Source organism: Mercenaria mercenaria, chromosome 12, assembly GCF_021730395.1.
Source record: "Mercenaria mercenaria strain notata chromosome 12, MADL_Memer_1, whole genome shotgun sequence".
Lineage (NCBI taxonomy): Eukaryota > Metazoa > Mollusca > Bivalvia > Venerida > Veneridae > Mercenaria > Mercenaria mercenaria.
In genome coordinates this window covers 40,058,296-40,085,465 of record NC_069372.1, presented here as the reverse complement: position 1 = coordinate 40,085,465, position 27,170 = coordinate 40,058,296, and the positions used below count along the sequence as shown (strand labels likewise).

At 35.5% G+C, this 27,170-nt stretch overlaps 1 protein-coding gene across 1 annotated transcript; it reads left to right on the top strand.

The window, feature by feature from the left end:
• On the top strand, positions 1-25,725 carry LOC123534028 (malectin-A-like). Its single transcript, XM_045316061.2, has 4 exons — positions 1-426; positions 19,138-19,320; positions 22,540-22,597; positions 24,444-25,725. The coding sequence occupies exons 1-4, from the start codon at positions 34-36 to the stop codon at positions 24,668-24,670; spliced, it is 861 nt and encodes a 286-aa protein (XP_045171996.1). The 5' UTR covers positions 1-33; the 3' UTR covers positions 24,671-25,725.
• Positions 25,726-27,170: the final 1,445 nt, after the last annotated feature.

The following is a 27,170-nucleotide window of genomic DNA, read 5'->3' as shown; positions in this document are numbered from 1 at the left end:
TTTAGCTTCACCGGTATCAACAAATTTGACACGATGATTTTATTATCAATAGTTGGAAATTTTTACAGAACTGTGCAGCGTTCATCGCTAAAATTCAACAGTTTACTTTCACTTTTACTCTCACTATCGCTTTTTACCAATTGCATGGGCATTGGGGAAGTTATTTGGGCTGTCAACTGTGGGGGTGAGGCCCACACTGACATTCATGGCATTAGGTATCAGGAAGATAAATTGAAAGTTGGGATATCATCCGATTATGGAAAATCATTGGAGATTCGTAGAATTGTGCCACAAGATCAAATTCTGTACCAAACTGAACGATATAACATGAATACTTTCGGATACACCTTTCCGCTGTCCAAGGATGGAAATTATGTGCTTGTTCTAAAATTTTCTGAAGTGTGGTTTACTTCTCCAGGTCAAAAGGTATATCTTGTTATATTTGCGTATATTTCTCATAACAATAGAATTATGCATATATTCTAATGCAGATTGTGACAAAACCTCAAAAGTATACATGTATGTGAAACTTCATTAGAAACTAATATTACAGGATGTCAAGATAACCTCAACACTTAGAGATAGTATACTGGGTATACCAATTACCGGGATATACATATTACCGTGAATGTCCCGTTTTGACACTTAACATGAAAATTGCTTTACAATTTTTTTTTCATTATTCATGCTCAATGTGCTTAGATTTTTAGCAAAACTATTTTTGAAAATTGGAGTGTCTTTCTTTTTATTTCTCACTGATCCCAGAAATTAAGGAATTTAGCTAAGTGACTGGTCATTATGGTTAATCTTTGCAAGTTTTCTCTGCAAATTTTCAATGACATTGCTTATTTCTGCCATATCTGTTTCATATTTAGTTTGGCCCATTGTAAAATAGAAATGCTTTCTTTGTCTTAGATCAATTTAACAACTTCTTTAGATTAAAAGTTGAAATTCACGGTAATAGGTATATGCAAGAAAATGCTAAAATTCCCCACCTCTGTTCTTTGAATGACAATAGTGGAACTTTTACCTGAGGTTTTGACTATTTTTTGGCCAAAAGTCTAAAGCTAAAATATAAATTAATTAAACAGAATAAAATTTATCTTTTCATACAATCATTTTGTTATAAATAGAGTCCACTGAATGTAAGACTCACGGTAATTGGTATACCCAGTATACCTAAATTTTTCAAATCATAGGTTTGAAGTTAAAAAGCTTTGAAATGAATACAAATGTCCATATATTTCTCAAAAACAGAAATATCTAGACAATATTTTAACCAGAAGTGTGGAGTTATGAGCATTTAATATTTTCATGTAAACAAATTTTTTGTGATCAAGAAAATGTAACTCTTCTTGAACATGGAGAGCATAAACATCAAAGGGACATAATATAGTCAATATTTTCTAATTGGGTGCATTTGATTTAACATTCATAGTGTTGTATCCAGAGAGATTTAGAATGGCGGAGCGCCCCGCCCTTTTTTTCTTGCGCCCTCCTGCCCGTATTTAGCGCCATTCGATGTGTAACTGCGCCACTCTAAATGCCCTTTGTGAAGCCCCGCCCTATTCCACTAATCACGCGCCGAAACTGCGATTGATTGACAAGCAATTAAAGCATCAATCGGCCGTTTCTCGCTATCGCTAGTTATGTCATGTAATCAAGGTCGCGTGTCTGTGTGTATTGATCCGTGTACATTAAACAGGGTGCAAGTTTATCGAGTCGATTACATAAATGTATATGCGGCGAGTGTTTGTCATCGAAATTGATTGGGATAATTGTTGTTTTTCGCAGAAAAAAACACCACTAAGTGAGAAGGAGTTTGAAGCAGTACTGTGTGCCACAAAATGTGTACATTTCTTGGTTAAACACAACATACCAGTAACAACTGTCTATGAAGACTTTATTAACTTTGCCATCAATGACCTCCAAAGCCCCATTCTCGCTAATCTTTCCAAAGGTAAAAATGCTACATACAAAAGCCGTACAACTGCCACAGAACTGCTCACAGCAATGTCTGAAGATATCGAAGAGACACTTAAACAGAGAGTGAAGAAAAGTCCAGCCTATGCTATTATGACAGATGAAGCCACAGACATCTCCAATAAAAAACATCTAGCTTTCTGTGCAAAGTATGTCGACGAAGCAGGTGAAATAAAGGTTGACTTCATCAAAGATGTAAGAGTTGATAACGGCAAGGCTGAGACAATATTCAAGGAAACTGTGGAATTAGTCCAAGATGAAATAAGGGTTGACAACTTTGTAGCATTCGGAAGTGATGGGTGTAATACCATGATAGGGAAAAAAAGTGGTGTGACAACGAGACTGAAGGAAGTTAAACCAGAACTAGTTACAGTACACTGCCATAATCACAGACTAGCCTTAGCAGCAAAAGACAGTTTTCAATCACTAAAAGAGTTTCAAGAAACTGACGAAGTTCTTTCCAGTGTACATAAGTACTACAAGTCATCATCAAACCGAACAACCTCACTAGAAAAACTTCAAAATGTCCTTGAAGATTGTGACACAAAACGTGTGAAACAAGTTGCACATACGCGCTGGCTTTCTCATTACAACGCGGTGACATCTCTGAAAGATACATATGCTGCAGTAATAATGGATCTTGAGAACGCTGTAGAATCAGGGAATGATAAAGTTAGAATAGGGTCTGGGCCATCAGCAAGTGGTCTTGCCAAGAAACTTAAATCGTACCAAACAGTCCATATCATTCACTTCCTCTGTGACGCACTGAAGCCATTGACTCAATTGGCTCTGACTTTCGAGACAAATAACATTGACTTGTCAGTGATAAAACCAAAGATGGATTCCACAGTCTCTGCGTTAAAAAAGTTGAAAACATCGCCAGGAGTTAGCTTGCGCAAGGCATCAAAGCTAATGGATGACTTCGAAATAAGTCCCACCGAACAAAAAAGAAGTGTTGTACATGCAGCTGAAAACAAATTCATTGACAATCTTATAGACAACATAGAGAGTCGGCTAGAGAATAGTGATATTATTGACGCAATGAGCATATTTAACATGTCAGGGAAAGGGTCTTTTGATGGAAATGATGAAATTGAACTGTTGGCTGAACACTTCAGTGAGGATGTAGACTCTGCTTTGTATGAGTGGGATTCACTCAAAGACTGTGTAGCTGAACTTGATCCAGTGGTGAAAAACAGTCCCTCAGCCCTCCTAAAGACACTTATGACAGTTTCCCCCACTACCGGTAACACCTATCCTGTTGTGACAAAATTATGTTCAGCAGCCGCTGTTCTCCCCGTCAGCACTGCTGAGGTTGAGCGTGTATTCTCAAGTGTAAATAGAATTGTGACAGACTTAAGAAATAGGTTAAGTGTGGAAAACACAAATAAACTTCTGCATGTGATAAAAAATGACCAATACATCAATTACCAAGCAGTGGTTAAGAGATGGCTGAAGGCAAAGCCTCGCAGAATTTGAATATATATTAACATGATAATAAACACAGGACTATTTTTTCAAGCCTGTATTTAAGGAAGTTAGTATATACTGAAGTCATACTGAATTGGAAAATAAGTTCATAACTGTATTTTTGTATTGAAGGTTTTGTGGTACATGTATAATACAGTATAAGTTTTGAAGTCTTTTTCAGTATAAATCTGCTACACTACTTCACTACAATGTAGAAAAGATTTTTGAGAAATAATAAGAAGTAATTCCAGATAAATATTTTTTTAATTAAAATGAACTTACTTCAAAATAACAAAATGTCACTAGATCTATTATTTCTGACTGAGTTATATTCTTTGAAGACAGTGTTTTATTGTGTTTCTTGTGTATTTTACAATGTATTCAGTATTTTACTGTTTAACTTGAGAGATGGCTGAAGGCAAAGCCTTACAGAATTGGAATATCAACATGGTGATAAACACACAACTATTTTTTCAAGCCTGTTCTTTAAGGAAATTAGTATACTGAAGTCATATTAAATCGAAGTCAATAACTGTATTTTTGTATTGAAGGTTTCATGGTACATGTATAATACAGTATAAGTATGTGTTTTACAATGTATTTAGTAATTTATTGTTTTAGTTTTTCTGTTTGCCTTGATGGAAATGTACTGACAGTTTCCCATAGTCATAGAAGAGAATAATAAATAAAAATATATTGTGTTATATATTGTTTAATATTTCATTCACTGTGGTTTAAAACAGAAACTGGGTAAAGAGTTATAAGATATCGCAAGAATACGCAATTTGAGGAATGTTATGTTTGCATGTGAGAACCATTAATCTCACTGAGATTCCAAGGACTTTTGAGTCAACTGCTCGTGTTAAGAAAGACATAAACAGGTGTTTTCAATATATGTTTTAATATAATAGATGCATAAATATGCAATATCAGAGGGAAATACAATGGTACATCATCACACAAATACACACAGAATGCCTCCAAATTGCACGAAATGACGCGCATGATTTAAAAATTTTCCGGGGAGCATGCCCCCGGACCCCCCTAGCCCCATGCCCCTTTTCCACTGCCCCATGCCCTTTTTACATCCTGGATACAACACTGATTCAACTTTGATCTGGATTGCTTAATAATGATCCATGATACTGTGTGCTAAAAATTTAGAACATCTGGAACAGTGTATTAACAGCAAAACTATGCTTTAGCAGAATCTAAATAGTTAAGCTCTAACTGGGACTCGAACCAAGGACCTCTCACACCTAAGACAGACACTCTCCCACTTCCCTATAACAGCAGAAGCTAATAGCTATGCAGTTTAATTGCTGGATTACATTGCGTGAACTGGAACAATAATCGGTGAACTCCGGACTATTGGCGTATTCGCTTTGTTACCTATCGGCAATTTTTGTGTAAAGAAAAAATATAATCTAATGCTGCCAACGTCATAATCGGTCAAATCTGCCCAAATTTCTCTGACGTGTTGTTCAGAGTATGAACTTACTAACTGGTAGTACCAGTGAAATATTACTTACACTGAACCTTTTATATTTGCCCTTTTGCAGCTGTCGAACGGCAAAGACGGTGAGTTTTGTCCAAATATATGTAATTATTTTACCAGTTTTGAGAGGATTTCAATTGATGGGAAATTACAGTTACAAACTAAATACCTTTCTGCAACACATGGAGTCATTAGCATTCACTGTCAGTCAGTATTATGACTAAGATTGACTGTCATTCATTCATTTCAAAGTTTCATAGACAGAGTCCGTTGTTTACATTTTTATCGTAACCGGTGCACTTGTAAAAATCAGTTTAGTTTGAAAAATCAAAGTATGCGAAGAGCTATGGTACGGTCTCTACAACACTAAATCGCAGTATATATATTTTACTCATCCATGTAAATATTACCATATTTCTGTAAATTTAACATTCTTTAGCTTGTTGCATTTCAGATGATTCCACTAAAGTTGTATTTAGAAAAAGGACATATTTTATAACATGTTATAAGTTGCATATTAACAGTGGTGTCATGCATGCATATACCTAATTCTCGATATTCCATGGTTTCTCGTTCAATCCGTGGCTCTCAAAATTACACTTGTGCCACTACCGCGCATGTCCAAAGTTCATGCAAGTTTCTCAGAAAAGTAAACAAAGATTTGTGAGCGTCTAAAATGCGCAATAAACAGGTTAGTATAGCTTCATTACTTAAAAATATGGAAATGTTGAAAAAAAACCTTTCAGTGCTAAGGAAAAAGATGGTGGCATACTAAAACTTATATTAAAATACAAACATGCAAACCGATTATGACAAAATTGTAGCAACACATTAAGCAGTCCCCTAACTAAATTCTAAGCAGTGTGATTTGTCAAGGTACCCTTAACCATAGCGACCATCAATTAGCCAGTCAGAGCCACGGATTCAACGAGAAGCTGCCAGCTGATCCAGACCAATGTAGGTCAACATACATGAGGTGAGATTTTTCATCTTCTGTCATATCTTGTTGATTTTTTGACTTAGGCCACACCAAATTGATAAGTTGTTCATCGGATTTTTTTCTGAAAAAATTGAGGCGGCGAGCGAAAAAATAATTTAAATATTTTTTTAGGTTTTTGAGAAAATCTGGAGCGAGCGAAGAGCGAAGAAATATATTTGTCTTCATTTGGCTCTCGACTGACTAATAAAAACCTTAAAATAGAATGTATAGCCCTTTTAAATTAAAAAGTAAGTCCCCAGGGATTGAGAAAATCTGACCAGCAGACGCACAACAAAGCGAACTCGTGAAAAAAAGGTAATAACATTGTCATACAGTACACTGTAATCAAATAATGCATGCTTTTGAAAATGCTGTTTGAAAATATGTAATAAACAACAATGCATAACCTTACACCATACTTATCACACATATGTGACTTGATGTAGCATTCTTAGCTGACTTTACAAAGTTTTTGATACATCAAATATCTATGCGAGTGTTACTAGATCTATTAAAGCTTCTGATTTGAAACTTAGAACAGTTATTTACTGTCAAAGTCTACACCTGGAGAAACAATATTCTTAAGTCTGAATCTAGACAGAGTTATGCCCCTTTTTAACATAGAATATTTTTAATTAAGTTTTATATAATGACCAATAGCTCTGTACTTTCAAAGCTTCTGACTATTATGCCCCTTTTACTGGCAAAGCTCTGATTCAGAAAAGTCGAGCATGATGTCTTATGTACAGCTCTTTTTCTAACTTTAAACTTTCATAACATATTAAATTTGTTGAAACAAAGTCTCAATTAAAGTCTGAAATGGAGATTAACGTGCATTAACATTAGTCTACTAAATGACTGGAAAATCTGAAAATCGAAACTGTTCTGAAAACAACTCATAATGTAAATTCCTTACCCCACCAACTTTCGTATGCAAATGCTGATCATTTGGCAAGGAAAAACAGAAAACAGATAAGTGACATGCATCAATAAGTATTTACCCTTACCAAGATAATGTAGATGTTATCAAATAAATTAGTATGTTTTTCTTCGTCCAGTTTTCAATGAAATAAATCGATTTTTTGTAGCATGTAATTTGGTAAACATTTGAAGAAAATGGCGTAATTGCATAAAGGGGAAACAACTTTAATGCAACTAAATATGCACCTGTCAATATTTTGCCCGCCAAGAGGGGCGGCGGGCTGACCCAGGGGAATTTGACATTTCAAAAAATTGGTTGTCTAAATCCCCCCCCTAGAGACAACCTTTTTTGTCTAAATCCCACCCTAGAGCCTTGTTGGTACATCAAATGTTTGTCTAATTCCCGCCTGTCGGGAATGGCCTTCTGTCTAAAGTCCCGTGTATGCCCGCCGCTCCCCCGGGCGGGCAAAATATTGACAGGTGCATAAGTGTTATGATTTATTATAGACGATGTGTGCGTAGTATGTATTTATTTTGATTAAAATCCATTTGAGAACAATCTAGGACTGAAATTATAAGCATTTATACACTTTTACGTCCGTAAAAAGTAGCGCACCAAAAAATTTTGGATTGATTTTTTTCAATGGGGCGAGCGCAAGCCAAAAACAAAAAAAAATATTTTTTTTGTGTTTCTGAAAATATACGAGCGGCAAATCCGATGAACAACTTTTTAATTTGGTGAGGCCTTAGCATGGTTATATTGAAAGGTTGCAGCTACTTTTGGTTAAAAAACAACATGTGAATACCTAACATCAAATGCGCATGTGCAATTTTGGCAATTAAGAGCCACGGAATTACGAGAACACAGCATACACTTGAAATTTTAAGGAATAAAGTGTCTGCTGAATTTTATTATGAATTGGCGAGATTACACATGCAGAAAAGTTAACTCACCAATTAGTAAATTTACTTTTTCAAAAATGTTAACATACCTGTTTGAGAAAATATCATAATTTGCAACTTGATTAGGGAGCCTATGCCATTGTGATGTCATTTGCTATATATGTGTATTTCTGTTACGGACATAACTAGGGATAAACTGTTCTAATTTCTTCCAACAATAATTATTATTGTCTTTAAAAAGAAGAAAGTGTCTAGTTGTTTAGTGACCAGACGCCTATGCTGGGTTCAAGCGTCACTTAACCCTACATGTAGAAGAGGGCATTGATAAACTCTGCAGTTTTGCAAATATACCAACGCCCGAACCATTTCCCAAAATGGAAAAAAAGTATCCACAGGCACTTCATATTTTCCTAAGTGCTTGGAAGATTTTTATAAAACTAACATCAAATATTTATCTCATCAAGATGAAGTTCAGAGTGCACAACCTAGGTTCCAGGTCACACTTTGAGACCAGAGGCCCTCTTTGTGTTGAAATTTTTGGTTAAAATTTTTATTTAGGTTGACCTTTTCTCAAAAACTATAAGAGCTAGATTTTTGAAATTTTATAGACTTGTTTATTATTCTTAGTTTAGTATGTTGGTCAAGAACCATGACTCTTGTTTGCATTTTATTGTAATTATTGCCCTTTTTGTTCTTAGAAAATTATAATTTGTTGGTTAAAACTTTTGTTTAGGTCACTTTACTGGATTCAAGGAATACTGTAACTTGTAAGAGCAATACCTTTGAAACTTTGCAAATATGAGTAAGAAGACCAAAAATCATATCTCAGATGCACATTTTATCATGTATAATTCAAGAGATATAGCTTTGAAACTTTGTACACTATTTTGTCATCACATAGTAAGAAAGTAGGTAAAGAACCATCAGTCTCTCTTGCATTTAACCAGAGTTATATGTACTGCCCTTTCTAACCTAAAAATTGGGAATTTCTTGGTTATTTTTTTGGTTCAGGTTCTTTTGGCTTGAATACTTTAGCTTTGAAACTTTGAATATCTTTAGTCATCAATATGTGAGTAAGAAGGTCAAGAACCATAACTCTTTTCTTGCATGATACTGGCTGACATCAGGCACTTACAGACGAGTGTTGCCACCCGCATGAGTGTTGCCACCCGCAGGCTGTGCTCTTGTTACTTAAACAACTTCCTGAAAGCTATTTCAGACAGGGCGTCCGCTACCTATCGCATTTGGAGCCACTGGCTCAAACTTTGGCTAAAATGGCTCAAAAAAATCTCGAGTGGCGAAACATTATGGCTCCATATATATATATTTTCATTTTCCCCGCGGTTTGTATCAGAAGCATGGTTCCCGTTTCGCGCATCCTGGGTTTTCTCCCGCGTAGAAAAAATCAATAGCAAGTAATCGGCTGATGCGCTGACGGATGTTTTGACGGTGTGTCAGGGATCAGCCTAAGTCAAAATTTTAGGGAGAAGTGACTTCTCCCTCCACAGAATTTAGGGAGAAGTTGAGAAATTTAAGGAGAAGAATCGACATAGCATTCAGTTTCTTGCCTATATATATCCACTTTCTGTGGGTCTAGCTGTAACTTATAAACAGTAATTATTTAAGGAAATTGATTCTTGCATTATCATTTTCATGAATTTCTAAATAAAGTATAAACTTAGCTATGAAAAAGTCGCCTTTAAATTTTTATCCGAAATTTACATGTCCGAAATTCGTAATTTTAACAGGTGCACGATCAAAACGGCGTGAAAAATTTTATTAATGTTTCGATTCTCGTACTTTTATAATGCCCGATTTTTGCACCAATTTGTTCAGATTTATACATTTAATTTATTCATTTATTATTTTTTTCGAAAATAATACCAAACTCGTAGTTAATGGCGATCTTTTTACAATATTTTGTACGGCAGTTCTGACGTCCGCGAAATCATTTTTTATCCACAGTACCCGAGACGTTCATTTACAGAAATTGACCGTAATTATGGTAATTGAAATAATTTTTGAAGTAACCTTTAATAAAATGAAAGAATAATATACAATTGTTGCATAAAATCATGCTCTCGTTAAGTTTATCGGCTTTTTACACGCCGATTGAAAATTTTCAAAATGGCGGCGGCTTACAATATTATCGATTGACACTGTTAGATATTAACGCTACGATTGGCTGAAGTTTGACAGGCGAGTAGGCGGGGTTGACTATGGATTTATCGATAATTTAATCTAGAATATGCATCAAGTTTTGCAACTTTAAGTAAACAGATAATAACTCGCTGAAAAACTCGGCGATTTGGATTTCGCCCGGAGGCGATAATTAGGCGAAGTGGCCGACTTTAAAGCGACGATATCGCTCAAATCGCCTTGTAGGCTGATCCCTGTGTGTATATTGCATACTGTTGTGACAAGGGCATGCAAGTCAATTGGAAGAGAGTAGAGGAGACAGATGCGATCAGTTACTAAAGAAAGCACGTTTTCAATGGAAATGTTTGAAGTATCCGCTACTGTTTATTTTAATTGATCCAATTATCGATGACCCAACCAATTTTGTTAATCAAAGAGCGGCAACCCATTTGTTTTAAATAGCTGTTTTTCACGCTGATTTCTTGACGATTTTTCGGTTCTGTTTACGAGATTAACTTAATCAGATAATATTTACGGTAATTGTGACCGATGTGTATTTGATAAACAATTTTCTAATAAACAATGTCATCTGACATCATGCCACGGACCTGGTCCATGAGCCAGTCAACATGACTATGGTCTAAAAATTTATTCTAATTTTCTGTTTAAAAGTTTATAGATGAAAACAGCCATCAAAATTTTTGATCATGCAACAAAATAATCGGCAACTTGAGTGATAACCATTCACATTGATGTGTATTGCTGTAAGACCTTTTTCGAACACAAATAAAGCCACTTACCGAGATTTTTTTTGTAAATCCTATTATTCCTGTATTTTCAATCACAATTTAACTTTTAAATCCCAGGATCGAGTATCATCTGACATATTTGGTGACAAAATTGCATCAATATCTTGAAATAAACACAGGCACATGGCGGCTGAAGTTGAGGAAAAGTGCCGATCGGCGTTTGGCCTTTGATGTAGGATGAAAGACAGCCCTGTTTGACAGCTAAATATTGTGATGTATGTGATGTAATTTGACCTAAGTCTGTATGTGATGTAATTTGACCTAATTCTACAAGATTTGTACAATTTGTGTATTACCTAATACGCTTTTGATTGAAAAGGACTGAGATGATTTATGGATTTGCAGTTTAAAGTGCTGTGAACTTCATTTCTTTTTCCTTACTTTAAGGAACTAAATCATGACATGCATACACATACTTCAGCTTGTGTTTAAAAGTGAAGCCTTTCAGCTTTCAAGCCTTAATTTTCACTAAACAGAGACTAAAAAAATAAGCATGAGAAGCTCCATAGCTGGTCAAAGTCACCTTCGTCTATACAGACCTGGATTCAAAGGGGTGGAGGTGTTGGATGGCCTATGCTCCCTTGCCCCTAGTGGCCCGAGAAGTTAAAAAAAAAAATCCTGGACCCTCTATCTTCTATACCTACCGCCAAGAAAACATAAAAACAAAAGATTTGACATTAAATAGATAGTAAGTGTAACAAGTGTTATGTTGTTTATTTTATATACATATCCCATCATTTATGCTTACAAAACAGACCACGGCTTCAAAAAAATGGATTGGCTCCAAAGTGGCTCCAAAATTTTGAAAGTGGCTAAACTGGTGGCTCCAACTTTTAAAATCCCAGCGGACACCCTGTCAGAACTATACCAACCTTCCAAATAAATGTAGCTTCTTGCTTACATTTGTTTTAATTGTTCCACTTTACCCTATTTAGGGTTTGTTAGAGCTGAAATAATAAATTACTTCTTGTTAACCTCTTGATGGATCTTCACCAAACTTGGTCTGTAGGATCCTTGTATTGTATGGTCCTTCCTCAGTTTTGTTACAATGGGTCTGCCTGACCCATTTTGTAAAAATTCAAAGAAAAGTTATGCATGTCAGTACATCAAGAGTGAAAAGGTGTGTGGAGTTTTGATCCATTCCCATTGAGCTGAAAATAATAGAAAAACTTTGAATAGACTTCTTCTCGTGAACCATTCAATCTTCCCAAACTTGGACTGTGTAGCATCCTTATATGAACCTCTGTCAATTTATTGGATCAAATAATTCGAAAAATAAGTAAAGCTATTGGACTCACACAAGAGTCCGCATCGGCATTGGCTTAGATTTTGTATGTAAGCCGGTATCTCAGTAACCACTTTTGGCAATGGATTGAAACTTTACACACTTATTCACTTTGATAAACTGACTTACAATGCACAGGCTCCATAACTCTGTTTTTCTTTTTAGTTCACCTGTCACATAGTGACAAGGTGAGCTTTTGTGATCACCAGTCGTCTGTGCGTGCGTCCGTCTGTGCGTCCGTCAACAATTTCTTGTCTGCACGATAGTGGTTTCATTTATGATTTTATTTTAACCAAACTTGCACACAACTTGTATCACCATAAGATCTCGGTTCTTTTCTTGAACTGGCCAGATCCCATTATGGGTTCCAGAGTAATGGCCCCTGAAAGGGCCAAAATTAGCTATTTTGACCTTGTCTGCACAATAGCAGCTTTATTTATGATTTGATTTTTACCAAACTTGCACACAACTTGTATCACCGTAAGATCTTGGTTCCTTTCTTGAACTGGCCAGATTCCATCATGGGTTCCAGAGTTATGGCCCCTGAAAGGGCCAGAATTAGCTATTTTGACCTTGTCTGCACAATAGCAGCTTCATTTATGATTTGAATTTAATCAAACCTGCACAAAACTTGTGTCACCATAAGATCTTGGTTCCTTTCTTGAACTGGCCAGATCCCGTTATGGGTTCCAGAGTTATGGCCCCTGAAAGGGCTAAAATTAGCTATTTTGACCTTGTCTGCACAACAGCAGCTTCATTTATAATTTTATTTTAACCAAACTTGCACACAACTTGTATCACCATAAGATCTTGGTTCCTGTCTTGAACTGGCCAGATTCCTTTATGAGTTCCAGAGTTATGGCCCCTGAAAGGGCCAGAATTAGCTATTTTGACCTTGTCTGCACAATAGCAGCTTCATTTATGATTTGAATTTAATCAATCTTGCACACAACTTGTGTCACCATAAGATCTTTGTTCCTGTCTTGAACTGGCCAGATTCCATTATTGGTTCCAGAGTTATGGCCCCTGAAAGGGCCAAAATTAGCTATTTTGACCTTGTCTGCATAATAGCAGCTTTATTTATGATTTGATTTTAACCAAACTTGCACACAACTTGTATCACCACAAGATCTTTGTTCCTTTCTTGAACTGGCCAGATTCCGTCATGGGTTCCAGAGTTATAGCCCCTTAAATGTCCAAAATTAGCTATTTTGGCTTTTGCAGCCACATAGAGACTTCATTTATGGTTTGATTTGATACAAACTTCCAAAATATCTTCAACAACAATAAATCTTGGATTCCATGATGAACCTGTCAGATCCAATTGTAGGTTCCAGAGTTATTTTATATCTTATTACCTCCCCTTATTGTAATCAAAATGGATTTATATCAGTAAGTACTTATAGGACTTATTTGAAATTTCATTATTGTCATTAGTTGGACTGAGACAATCAGGGTAGATAACTATGGACTGATTTTATGTCAAATTACCTCCCTTTATTTCAAATTAAAATGGGTATATCTCCGTAACTAATGAAGATACTGATCTGAAATTTCATTTATGTCAACAGATGGACTTGGACAATCAGTGAAGATACATATTGACTGAATTTATGACAGATTACCTCCTTTATTATTTATCTAAATGAATACACATTAGCAGCTTCTATTGAGATTGGTTTGAAACGATCATATCATTTTGAGCAATAGTACTCAGGTGAGCGACACAGGGCCATCATGGCCCTCTTGTTTACAAAATGATGCCCCTTTTTGGGCTTACATTTGTAGCATTTGGTTTAACTTTGTATGTAAGTTGAAATTATTGTAAGCTGGTATCTCAGTACCCACTTGTGGCAATGGATTTTTATAAAAGTATGCCCCTTTTTGGACATAGCAATTTTTGGTTAAGCTGGTATCTCAGTAACCATAACTCTGTTTTTCTTTTTAATAAAAAATAATACCCCTTTTTGGCAGGGTTGGCAAAGTATTTCCCACTGGTATTTCCCCCAAAACAGCAAAAGTGGGAAATACTGGCTAAAATATAGAGTAACATTATAATAAAATGATATTTATAGACAAATTGTTCATGAAAGCAATAGCACATGAAACTTGATACCTACCTATAGCAAAGGGGAGCACACCACAACTCTAGAAATAGTTCAAGAGTTTTGATACAAAAGGCTGTAATAATTATTGTACATTGTACAGCATGGTCAAATCCCTAAGCAAGGCGAAATTACAGTTAACAGCTAGAAAACAGCTGAGACATATTAATTTGACAACAATTGATTTTTGGTTGCAAACTTAACACACTGAATCTGTTTGATCATTATGACATCCTTTCATATATTTTAGCTCCTTGTTGTTTATCATTGTTACAACAACAATACATTATATAATCATTGTAAACCACTATGTGGTTAGGCTTAATTACCAGTATACTCTTAACACATATACACTTAACATGTTAAAGTACTGAAATGCAGTGGGCTGAGTGCTGCAATTTACTATTTTCTTGTAATTTCATCTTCAAAATACTCCATGAAAAATTTTTTTTTACTTTATTACTTTTTGTCAGTGAATCAGTTACTGTTAAAAATGTAAAAGATTCAATGGACAATGATAAAAAAAATGATTTAATTATGTTTTTAAAACCTTTTTAGCTCGACTTTTCGAAGAAAAAGTAGAGCTATTGCACTCGCCCTGGTGTTGGCGTCAGTGTTGGCGTCAGCGTCGCTGTTGGTTAAAGTTTTTGATAAAGTCAAATATCACCGTTACTGTCAAAGATATTGACTTTGAAACTTAAAATAGTTATTTACTGTCGAAGTCTATACCAGGAGAAACAATCCCCACAACTCTGATTTGAATTTTGACAGGGTAATGCGCTTTTTTAACTTTGAATTTTTGGTTAAAGTTTTTGATTAAGTCAATATTTCTGTTACTTTCAAAGCTATTGACTTGAAACTTAAAATAGTTATTTACCGTGAAAGTCTACACCAGGAGAAACAATCCCCATAAGTCTGATTTGCATTTTGACAGAGTTATGCCCCTTTTTAACATAGAATTTTCGGTTAAAGTTTTTGATGAAGTTAAATGTCTCTGTTACTATCAAAGCTATTGACTTGAAACTTAAAACAGTTATCTACTATCAAAGTCTACACCAGAAGAAACAATCTCTATAACTGTGATTTGAATTTTGACAGAGTTATGCCCCTTTTTAACTTAGAATATTTGATTAAAGTTTTTGATAAAGTCAAATATCTCTGTTACTATCAAAACTATTGACTTAGAACTTAAAATAGTTATTCATTATCAAAGTCTGCATCAGGAGAAACAATCCCCATAACTCTGTTTGAATTTTGATGGAGTTATGCCCCTTTTTGACTTAGAATTTTTTTGTTTAAGTTTCTGATAAAGTCAAATATCTCTGTTACTATCAAAGCTATTGACTTGAAACTTAAAATAGTTATTGACTATCAAAGTGTACACTTGGGAGAAACAAACCACATAACTTTGGTTTGAATGTAATCAGAGTTATGCCCCTTTTTAACTTAAAATGTATGTTTAAAGTTTTATAAAAATTTTACTGGCAAAGCTCTAATTTTGAGTCAAGCACTGAGAAAAGTCGAGTGCACTGTCTTACGGACAGCTCTTGTTATTGCAAGGTACTAAATTTCACTGAGTATTTCCCGGAAAAAGGCAGTATTTCCCAGATAAAGGCAGTATTTCCCACTGTCCTGCCTTAAATGAGTATTTCCCATGTTTTTGCCAACTATTCTTTTGGCTTTAGCATTTTTAGCTCATCTGATTTTTTGAAAAAAAATGATGAGTTATTGTCATCACTTGAGCGGTTGTCGGCGTCGGCGTCGGCGTTGCCTGGTTAAGTTTTATGTTTAGGTCAGCTTTTCTCCTAAACTATCAAAGCTATTGCTTTGAAACTTGGAATACTTGTTCACCATCATAAGCTTACCCTGTATAGCAAGAAACATAACTCCATCTTGCTTTTTGCAAGATTTATGGCCCCTTTTGTACTTAGAAAATATCAGATTTCTTGGTTAAGTTTTATGTTTAGGTCAACTTTTCTCCTAAACTATCAAAGCTATTGCTTCGAAACTTGGAATACTTGTTCACCATCATAAGCAGACCCTGTACATCAAGAAACATAACTCCATCTTGCTTTTTGCAAGATTTATTGCCCCTTTTGGACTTAGAAAATCAGTTTTCTTGGTTAAGTTTTATGTTTAGGTCAGCTTTTATCCTAAACTATCAAAGCTATTGCTTTAAAACTTGCAACACTTGTTCACCATCATAAGTTGACCCTGTACAGCAAGAACCATAACTCCATCCTGCTTTTTGCAAGATTTATGGCCCCTTTTGGACTTAGAAAATATCAGATTTCTTGGTTAAGTTTTATGTTTAGGTCAACTTTTTCTCTTAAACTATCTAAGCTATTGCTTTGAAACTTGCAACACTTGTTCACCATCATAAGCTAACCCTGCACAGCAAGCAACATAACTCCATCCTGCTTTTTGCAATAATTATTGCCCCTTTTGGACTTAGAAAATCATTTTCTTGGTTGAGTATTATGTTGAGGTCAACTTTTCTCATAAACTATCAAAGCTATTGCTTTAAAACTTGCAATAGTTTTTCACCATCATAAGTGGACACTGTACATCAAGAAACATAACTTTATTCTGCTTTTTGCAAGAATGATGGCCCTTTTTAGACACAAAAAAAATCAGATGAGCGTCAGCACCCGCAAGGCCGTGCTCTTGTTTGGTTAAGTTTTTGTATGTAAGCTGGTAGCTCAGTACCCACTAATAGGAATGGATTGAAACTTCACACATCTCTTCACTTTGATGAGCTGACATGCACTGCAAAGCATTCATATCTCTTCTTTGCATTTTTACAAAGTTATGCTTCAGAACTACATGTACATGTATAAGGAAGAAAACCTTTAAATGACTTCTCATGACCTGCCTTAGGGATCAGTACAAATTTGTCCTGTGGTACCCTAACTAATCAGTTGATAGATCATCACCAAAACTGCTCTGTAGCACCCATGTTTGGACATCTCTCGGGTTTGATAAAATGGTTATACTTTGAGGCCATAGCAGCAAAAAAAGTAGAAAAAAGTTTTATATGATAATTCACCAAACTTGGTCAGAAACAGTGTCAAAAAATCATAGTCCTGTTATTTTCAAATGTTTGAATCTTGTAATAACTGAACAATACTAAATGTGGAATTATTGTCAGAATCCTGCATTTGTTGTAAAAAATGTCCATTTGTTTAAGAGGGGATTCAGATCCAGAGGTAACAATGTCTGACTACAAAAACAGGGTTTGTGAGTTTGATATTCCTCTCTTCTAACTTAAATAACCTAGCATTGAATAAGAGTACACTGTACTAATACTTTTCACCTAGTGTGCTAAGAGCCAGAGAAGCTTCTGGAGTTAGGTGTGTCTTTTGTTTCTTGCATTCATCTGTATGAGTTACCAGTAGCGACAATAAATGACCTTTTATATAAACAAACTCGCAAACTAGCATGTGCAGTACATTGAATTACCATGTTCTGTTTCCAGTAATTTTTGGTCAGAAACAGTGTCAAAAAATCATAGTCCTGTTATTTCCAAATGTTTGAGTCTTGTAATAACTGAACAATACTATATGCAGAATTATTGTCAGAATCCTGCATTTGTTGTAAAAAATGTCCATTTTTTAAGAGGGGATTCAGATCCAGAGGTAACAATGTCTGACTACAAAAACAGGGTTTGTGAGTTTGATATTCCTCTCCTCCAACTTAAATAACCTAACATTGAATAAGAGTACACTGTTCTAATACTTTACTTTAGTGCGCTATGAGCCAGAGAAGCTTCTGGAGTTGGCGTGTCTTTTGTTTCTTGTATTCATCTGTATGAGTTACCAGTAGGGACAGTAAATGACCTTTTATATAAACAAACTCGCAAACTAGCAGTGCAATACATTAAATTACCATGTTCTGTTTCCAGTAATTTTTTTGTTGTAATATGTTCATACTCTCAGCAAGCAGTACATTGGTATTCTCTGGTAACAGAATAAATACCAGATAATTTCCCGGAACTGCAGTGATCTGTAATTATGATATGATTGTAAAATGTGTGCTTGACATTCCCTCTAAAATTTCTGTATAAATATTGTTATAAACTTTCATCCACAAGCAGAAATTTGTTGGCTTTTTGCAAACAGACAGTAAAGGCTTAATTCTTCTACACCAGTAACCTGTGTAGGCAGTCTGTCTGGTCTGTCTGTGTTTGTGTAGATTTGGATTTGTTAGTATCATCTTTATTTCTCGATTCTGTAGCAATTTTCTTGTTGTTAAGTGTTTATGTTTCATTGATGGTGAATAGTATACAAAAAAAAAACCTGTTTAAAAAGTAGAAGATCAGATTTTGGTACAAATTTTCCTATCCTAGTTGCCGTTTTAATATAAAATTTGATTTTTCTATCCTAGTTGCCCAACCAAAGAAGTTAATTAAGCATAAGTATAGATCAGTAAACATAATTATATTGCTGGAAAAATTTGAATACACAAGCAAAAATTATTGTATTATAATTGTCCAAAATTTGCAATGGCAATTTATATCTTTAGCTGAAATTAATTATATTATTGTTAGTTCATGTATCAGTAGTATAGGTTATCATTGAAGGTAAGTTTTGCATTAACAAAGCACAGTGAGATTTTAAAGATTTTTGACACTTTATGAGAATGGTTTATCATGCCAGGCTATACAGTATCAAGTTACTTAAAGTTTTTGACTTACTAAAACTATAAATAGATTTATAAACTTACTGCACTTACCACAGCAAATAGTGCACAGGGGCTGCCTGAGGCATGCAATATAAATACTATTTTGTTTATCCAAAATTGAAATTAAAACTATTGGTATCAAACAAATAGTCCACAGAGTCTGCCTGAGGCATGCCATGTAAATACTATTTTGAATATTATACAAATTTAAAATCGAAACTACTTTTTCTATCCTCATATATAGGACGCATCGGTCCTTCGAGACCAGAATCTCGTAAAAAAATGTGCGTCTTATATTCGTAGGATGACGGTACTAGTTTATTTAAAAGAATTATTATTTTGTAATATACTTGTATTTTCAGGTTTTTGATGTGATGCTGAATGGGCAACATACAATAAGTCACGATTTAGATATTTATGCGAAAGTCGGAAGAGGAGTTGCTCACGATGAAATAGTGCCTTTCCAAATACGAGGCGGAAAGCTGAAAGTTAATGGGGAAACTTCGGATATCAGTGATGGGAAAATCAGTGTAGAATTCGTTAAGGTTGGTTTCGACTGATATGCAATCTTTCAGTTAATAGAAGCTATCTACTGTTTCTGACAAATTATTATTGATTCTCTGTTCATTTCTAATTAAGATATTGTCTTACATGGTGTTTCTTTCAAGCTGTACAGCTTTTTTGTTTCATACTGATATTTTGGATGTTCATGCATGTAACACACTGAGACTCATTAGTGTATGAAATGCAGTAAGGACTTCACCTGGTCTTGCATTCATTCATGATTATCTTTGGCAAAGGACTTTTTGATTTAAGCTTCTCCCTGCTAAAGTTTTGAAATGGACTTTATTATTCCAGGTTGTTGTTTTTTTTAGCTCATCTGTCACAAAGTGACAAGGTGAGCTTTTGTGATCACGCAGCGTCCGTCGTCCAACCGTCCGTCCGTGCATGCGTCCGTGCGTAAACTTTTGCTTGTGACCACTCTAGAGGACACAGTTTTCATGGGATCTTTATGAAAATTAGTCAGAATGTTCACCTTGATGATATCTAGGTCAAATTCGAAACTGGGTCACGTGCGGTCAAAAACTAGGTCAGTAGGTCTAAAAAAAGAAAAACCTTGTGACCTCTCTAGAGGCCATATATTTCATAAGATCTTTATGAAAATTGGTCAGAATGTTCATCTTGATGATATCTAGGTCGAGTTTGAAACTGGGTCACATCCGGTCCAAAACTAGGTCAGTAGGTCAAATAATAGAAAAACCTTGTGACCTCTGTAGAGGCCATATTTTTCATGGGATCTGCATGAAAATTGGTCAGAATGTTCATCTTGATGATATCTAGGTTAAGTTGGAAACTGGGTCAACTGCGGTCAAAAACTAGGTCAGTAGGTCAAATAATAGAAAAACCTTGTGACCTCTGTAGAGGCCATATTTTTCACAAGATCTTCATGAAAATTGGTGAGAATGTTCATCTGGATGATACCTAGGTCAAGTTCGAAACTGGGTCATGTCCAGTCCAAAACTAGGCCAGTAGGTCAAATAATAGAAAAACCTTGTGACCTCTGTAGAGGCCGTATTTTTCATGGGATCTGCATGAAAATTGGTCAGAATGTTCATCTTGATGATATCTAGGTGAAGTTCGAAACTGGGTCAACTGCGGTCCAAAACTAGGTCAGTAGGTCTAAAAATAGAAAATCCTTGTGACCTCCCTAGAGGCCATATTTTTCAATGTGTCTTCATGAAAATTGGTCAGAATGTTCACCTTGACGATATCTAAGTCAAGTTTGAAACTGGTTTATGTGCGGTCTAAAAGTAGGTCATTAGGTCAAATAATACAAAAACCTTGTCACCTCTCTAGAGGTCATATTTTTCATGGGATCTGTATGAAAATTGGTCTGAATGTTCATTTCGATGATATCTAGGTCAAGTTCGAAACTAGGTCATGTGCGGTCAAAAACTAGGTCAGTAGGTCAAATAATAGAAAAACCTTGTGACCTCTGTAGAGGCCATATTTTTCATGGGATCTGCATGAAAATTGGTCAGAATGTTTATCTTGATGATATCTAGGCGAAGTTCGAAACTGGGTCACATGCGGTCAAAAACTAGGTCAGTAGGTCAAATAATAGAAAAACCTTGTGACCACTCTAGAGGCCATATTTTTCATGGGATCTGTATGAAAGTTGGTCTGAATGTTCATCTTGATGATATCTAGGTCAAGCTTGAAACCGGGTCAACTGCGGTCAAATACTAGGTCACTAGGTCTAAACATAGAAAAACATTTTGACCTCTCTAGAGGCCATATTTTTCAATGGATCTTCATGAAAATTGGTGAGAATGTTTACCTTGATGATATCTAGGTCAAGTTCGAAACTGGGTCATGTGCGGTCAAAAAGTAGGTCAGTAGGTGTAAAAATAGAAAATCCTTGTGACCTCTCTGAAGGCCATATTTTTCATGAGATCTTCATGAAAATTGGTGAGAATGTTCACCTTGATGATATCTAAGTCAAGTACAAAACTGGGTCACATGCCTTCAAAAACTAGGTCATTATTTGACCTTGTCCTTAAGTGCAGTGATAACAGGTGAGCGATATAGTGCCATTTTGGCCCTCTTGTTTTAATAAGGGGCCCAGGCCTGTGAATTGGGGAAAAAAAACAGCACAGTATTTGGGCAAAGGAGGAAAAAAAACTTGATGTAAAGTGAAGTTTTGGGGAAAACTGCATGATTTAAAATAAATTATTCTCAGGGGAAGGGGCCTGTTAATGGCCCCTATTATAGAAGAAAAAAAGCCTCACTGTATTCCATGGAGTGTTCATTGAAAATTTACTGACTGATTAATAGCTAACAATGCTGACCAAGACCAGTCTGCACAGTCTTGGGCTGCACTGGTGACAAAGGTAAAATTACTAGACGTATGCAGGTTAAAGGTTAAGAGAGTGTTATGTATTCTAGAGGGGAAAAGAAAGTTGTGTTGAATCATTAAATTTTAGACAGTGGCATCAAACAATGAAAATAAAGTGAAACAAATTAGAAAATTTTCCATTTGTTGTATCTTTAAAACTTGAAATCCAAGAATTCAGGTACCTGCAAATTTGTCATGTTTCCTGAAACAACGAAGCTTTATGCCCACAAAATTTGGGAAAAGTTACTGGTATATATTACATCTTTAGTTATATAGTTATGATGATAGATTCTTCTCCAAAGTTTTGAGCTGAGGAAACATCTGAAAGTCACAAAAGCAGAGATTGGACCTAAGACCTGTAAAAAAGAATCTGATCTTAAGAATATACATCAAAATCTTGCTATATGAATGAGATCTTGTTTATCAGTGAAGATGCTGTCTCCATTATGCTATATATAACAACTACAAGTCTACAGTCAACACTCTTTGCTGATTTGGTGCTTGTTACATAATATACATGTGTGTGATGTTTTCCAAGTGTAAAGGGAAAAACTTGAATGTATGAACTTCAAGTTTAATTACTGTATAATGATACAAAATTGAGCCATGCCATGGGAAAACCAACATAGTGGGTGTGCGACCAGCATGGATCCAGACCAGCCTGCGCATCCGCGCAGTCTGGTCAGGATCCATGCTGTTCGCTAACAGTTTCTCCAATTCCAATAGGCTTTAAAAGCGAACAGCATGGATCCTGACCAGAATGCGTGTATGCGCAGGCTGGTCTGGATCCATGCTGGTCGCATACCCACTATGTTGGTTTTCTCATGGCACGGCTCATTTTTATGTTCTGTTTATGATATTTCAGGCTGACTATGACAACCCCAAGATTAATGCGATGTATGTAATGCGAGGAACAGTAGATGGTAGGTTTCTGAGTTAAATATTTAGATGTGAAATTTTTTCATTTGAAATGTCTTTAAGTACCAGATGTAGTACTGGTTATAATTATTTATGCAGGTAGTACTGTCACTATTTTGCTGAACATTATATTTTAACATGGTGTAAATCAGGCAGTACTATACATTTTGTGTCTGGAAGAAGTGCCAAGTTTTCTTTTGTTGGCTTTACTTATGGTCATACCTATTTGTAAATACTAGTTCATGGTGTGATATATTTTCTTAACAACTGTGCAGTTTCATTAGATACCGTCAATAGAACATTTTAAGTAAGTAACACTAACAATAGAACTTTAAGTGATATCAAAGAACATTGAGAGATATTAGCTTTTTCAGTGATATAAATAGTATTGCAAAAGTTGTTTCACTGATATATTGACTGTATCACAATATAACTGTCAGTGATATCAACAGTTTTGTAATAGGGTTGTTAGGGACATCAACAGCATTGCAATTGGATTTTTATGCCCCCGAAGGGAGGCATATAGTTTTTGAACCGTCTGTCGGTCTGTCAGTCTGTCCGCAATTTTCGTGTCCGGTCCATATCTTTGTCATCGATGGATGGATTTTCAAATAACTTGGCATGAATGTGTACCACAGTAAGACGACGCGTCGCGCGCAAGACCCAGGTCCGTAGCTCAAAGGTCAAGGTCACAGAGGTTAAAGGTCATTTTTCATGATAGTTGGGCGCGTCCGGTCCATATCTTTGTCATCCATGGATGGATTTTCAAATAACTTGGCATGAATGTGTACCACAGTAAGACGACGTGTCGCGCGCAAGACCCAGGTCTGTAGCTCAAAGGTCAAGGTCACACTTAGACGTTAAAGGTCATTTTTCATGATAGTTGGGCGTGTCCGGTCCATATCTTTGTCATTCATGCATGGATTTTAAAATTATTGGGCATGAATGTGTACCACAGTAAGATGGCATGTCGTGCGCAAGACCCAGGTCTGTAGCTCAAAGGTCAAGGTCACACTTAGACATTAAAGGTCATATTTCATGATAGTGCATTGATGGGCGTGTCCGGTCCATATCTTTGTCATTCATGCATGGATTTTAAAATAACTACGCATGAATGTGTGGCACAGTAAGACGATGTGTCGTGCACAAGACCCAGGTCCGTAGGTCAAAGGTCTTAAACTCTAACATCGGCCATAACTATTCATTCAAAGTGCCATCGGGGGCATGTGTCATCCTATGGAGACAGCTCTTGTTAGTAATATCAACAGTATTCAGAGTATTGCAAAAGGACTGTTGGTGATATCAACAGTATTCACAGTATTGCAAAAGAACTGTTATTGATATCAACAGTATCCACAGTAATGCAAAAGGACTGTTAGTGATATCGTACAGTATTGCAAAAGGACTGTTAGTGATATCGACAGTATTCGGTAAATTGCAAAAGGACTGTTAGTGATATCAACAGTATTCACAGTAAATTGCAAAAGGACTGTTAGTAATATCAACAGTATTCACAGTAATCCAAAAGGACTGTTAGTCTGTTAGTGATATCAACAGTATTCACAGTATTGCAAAAGGACTTTTAGTGATATCAACAGTATTCACAGTATTGCAAAAGGACTGTTAGTGATATCAACAGTATTGCAGTAGTACATAATCATGTACATCTAGTGATACCAACATGTATTGCAAAAGTCAGAATGAACCTGAATTGTTACACACACTGATCAATAAATATATGTTTTGTATTAGATTGTTTTAACATTATACTTTCTGTTGCTAAAGAAATAAGAAATATCTATGGTGTGTACATATAAACCGTGTAAAGTAACAGGTATGGTTGTTTTCCAGATGTACCAAAACTCGCACCATTACAAGGACTTGATGGAAATGTGGAAGAAGAGGAGGAGGAAGAAGAAGAAATAGTCAATGATTCAAAACAGAAACAGAACATCCGTCCATCTGGACCAAAAGTTAAGGACCCTTACTCTACTGATGATACTAGCACAATGCTCTTGCCCGTTTTTGTTGCTGTCGGTGCATTTATTCCATTACTGTTCTGTTTATGCAAATTGTAGTTTTAAGCCACACTAGACTTTGAATGTTTAACAATTGTATACTTGGAAAACTTACATTTATTTCAATTTTCACCTTTTCATTTTTGATTTTAATTGTTTTAGTGATTCGTTTATGTGTTTGCATCTTTTTGATCCTAAAATTCTGTTGATAAGAATACTTGTGGGAATTCCATAGTTATTGTAATTGTTGTGTTTTGCTATAAGACTAATTTACTATTGCAAAATTTCAGTTGGTTCATACCTGTGTCTGTGTGATTTGCGTTATCTTTGGTTTCATTGTACTGGCTGTCTTAGATATGTTAAAAATTCCATTTCATTGTGACTAACAGGAAACAGATTTTGCTCATGATGTTATGTTAGATTTTCCGTTGTCTTGACAATTTAAACATTTTCTCAGGGTTATCAATAAGTTAGTTTAATTTGCTTTTTAATTAACATTATCAGCTTCTACAGGACTCGGCCATTCAAGAATAATGTCACAAACATGTTAAGACTAAAATAAGAGTGTTTGAACCATTTCTGTTAAAAAACTAGCAGATATGCCCTAATATTGACAATGATAATGGAGAAAATTGTAGAGCATAGTGAAATTAGTAGTTTTCAGTTGAGGATTAGATCACCTTAAGTGATAGCTCTAGATAAGTGTAACTTTTACCTTTAGCCTGCTAAATTTCTAAATGGACTGGTCTATCATTCAGTTTGGGCAGTACCATTGATTATTCCAAGGGGTGTTCACTGAAAATTTATTGACTGAATAGCGAACAGTGCAGACCATGAACAGCCTGATCTTGGTCTGCACTGGTCACTCGCAATGGCAAAATCACTGTTTGGAAAACTATGTACTCATTGTCTAGCTCTTTAACTTGAACTCTTACCATGCTGGACACGTTTGATTTTGCCTTTGCAACCAGTGTAGAACATAATCGGCCTGCACATCTGTGCAGTCTGATCATGATCTGCACTGTTTGCTATTCAGCCAGTATCCTTTTGGTAAGCACCCCATTTAACAGTTAATGATACTGTCCAAATTGGAAGATAGACTAGTTCATTATAGAAATTTATAGAAATTTAGCAGGGTAAGGGTTAATAAACAAATAGTGGGTTTGCGACCAGCATGGATCCAGACCAGCCTGCGCATCCCCGCAGTCCTTCTTATGTTATTGTGATCATTATATAGTAACTAAAATCAGTTGTTCTTATGGCCAATACGTAGTAAGTAAAACCAGGTGTTTGTTTTAAATGTATAGATTTTGTCAGTGCTGTAAATGAGAAATGTTTTGTTGATTTTACAATCAAGGTGTTATAGATATTGAGTTTTTCAGCAGTAGAGGTTTGTATTGATATAGCACTTATCAAGATTCTCTATCAAAGATAAACACTGTCTCCCAACATGTTACACTACTTTAATTATTAATACAGAGTAACATGTTGGAAGATAGCGTTTTTGCAGTCCAAAGAGAGAGTATGCATAATAACATAGTTAGAAAGCATTTCTTTAAATATTACACACGATCTTATATCTTAAAGGGAGGTAATAAAAAAAACGGATATTCAAGACTTTGACAAGTGTATCAGAGAATAGTTATTTAAAGTAAGATTTAACAAAAAATTAAAATAGTTATTTAATTCACATAATTGTTAAAAGTCCCATGACTTATTTTAATTTCCAGTTTACTTAAATGTTGAGGTAAATAGCAATTGTCTCATTTTACATAAATGAGCCGCGCCATGAGAAAATCAACATAGTGGGTTTGCGACCAGCATGGATCCAGACCAGCCTGCGCATCCCCGCAGTCTGGTCAGGATCCATGCTGTTCGCTTTTAAAGCCTACGGCAATTAGAGAAACTGTTAGCGAACAGCATGGATCCTGACCAGACTGCGCGATGCACAGGCTGGTCTGGATCTATGCTGGTCGCAAACCCACTATGTTGGTTTTCCCACGGCAAGGCTCAAATATTAAGGTTTGTACAACTTGTTCCAGTTTTTGTAAGTATACTTTATTTAAAGTTTTTGGGGCTATTGGTGCAATTTGGTTTTTGTCACAAATCTTCTGTTTGGTTCCATATCTTACTGATCTAGGTAAGAAGGTCCAATCATCAAATAACAAATTTTGTTTCAGTGGAGATTTTGAAAGTAATTGCACAAATATTACATATATATCTATCATCATACACATGCCTGTAAATCACATTAGTTCTAAATGTCAGAGGGTCACGCATCGATACTCCAAATTAAAAATTAATTTTGTTGCTTCCACTTCATACACTCAAATGCACTGGAAAATTTCTAAAAAACACAGTACTCAATGACAATATAACATCTGTCAAGATATCATGCTGATAGCACTGACCGGGTTTACGTTCAAAGTAGGATCAATAAAGGATGTAAATTTTAATAAATTAATTCATTGTTTCCACCCATATTTTTTTAAATTTTCTTGAGGATTTTTTTATAATAATCATTGTAGCGAGTGGGTACATTCATCAAGATGACATTAAC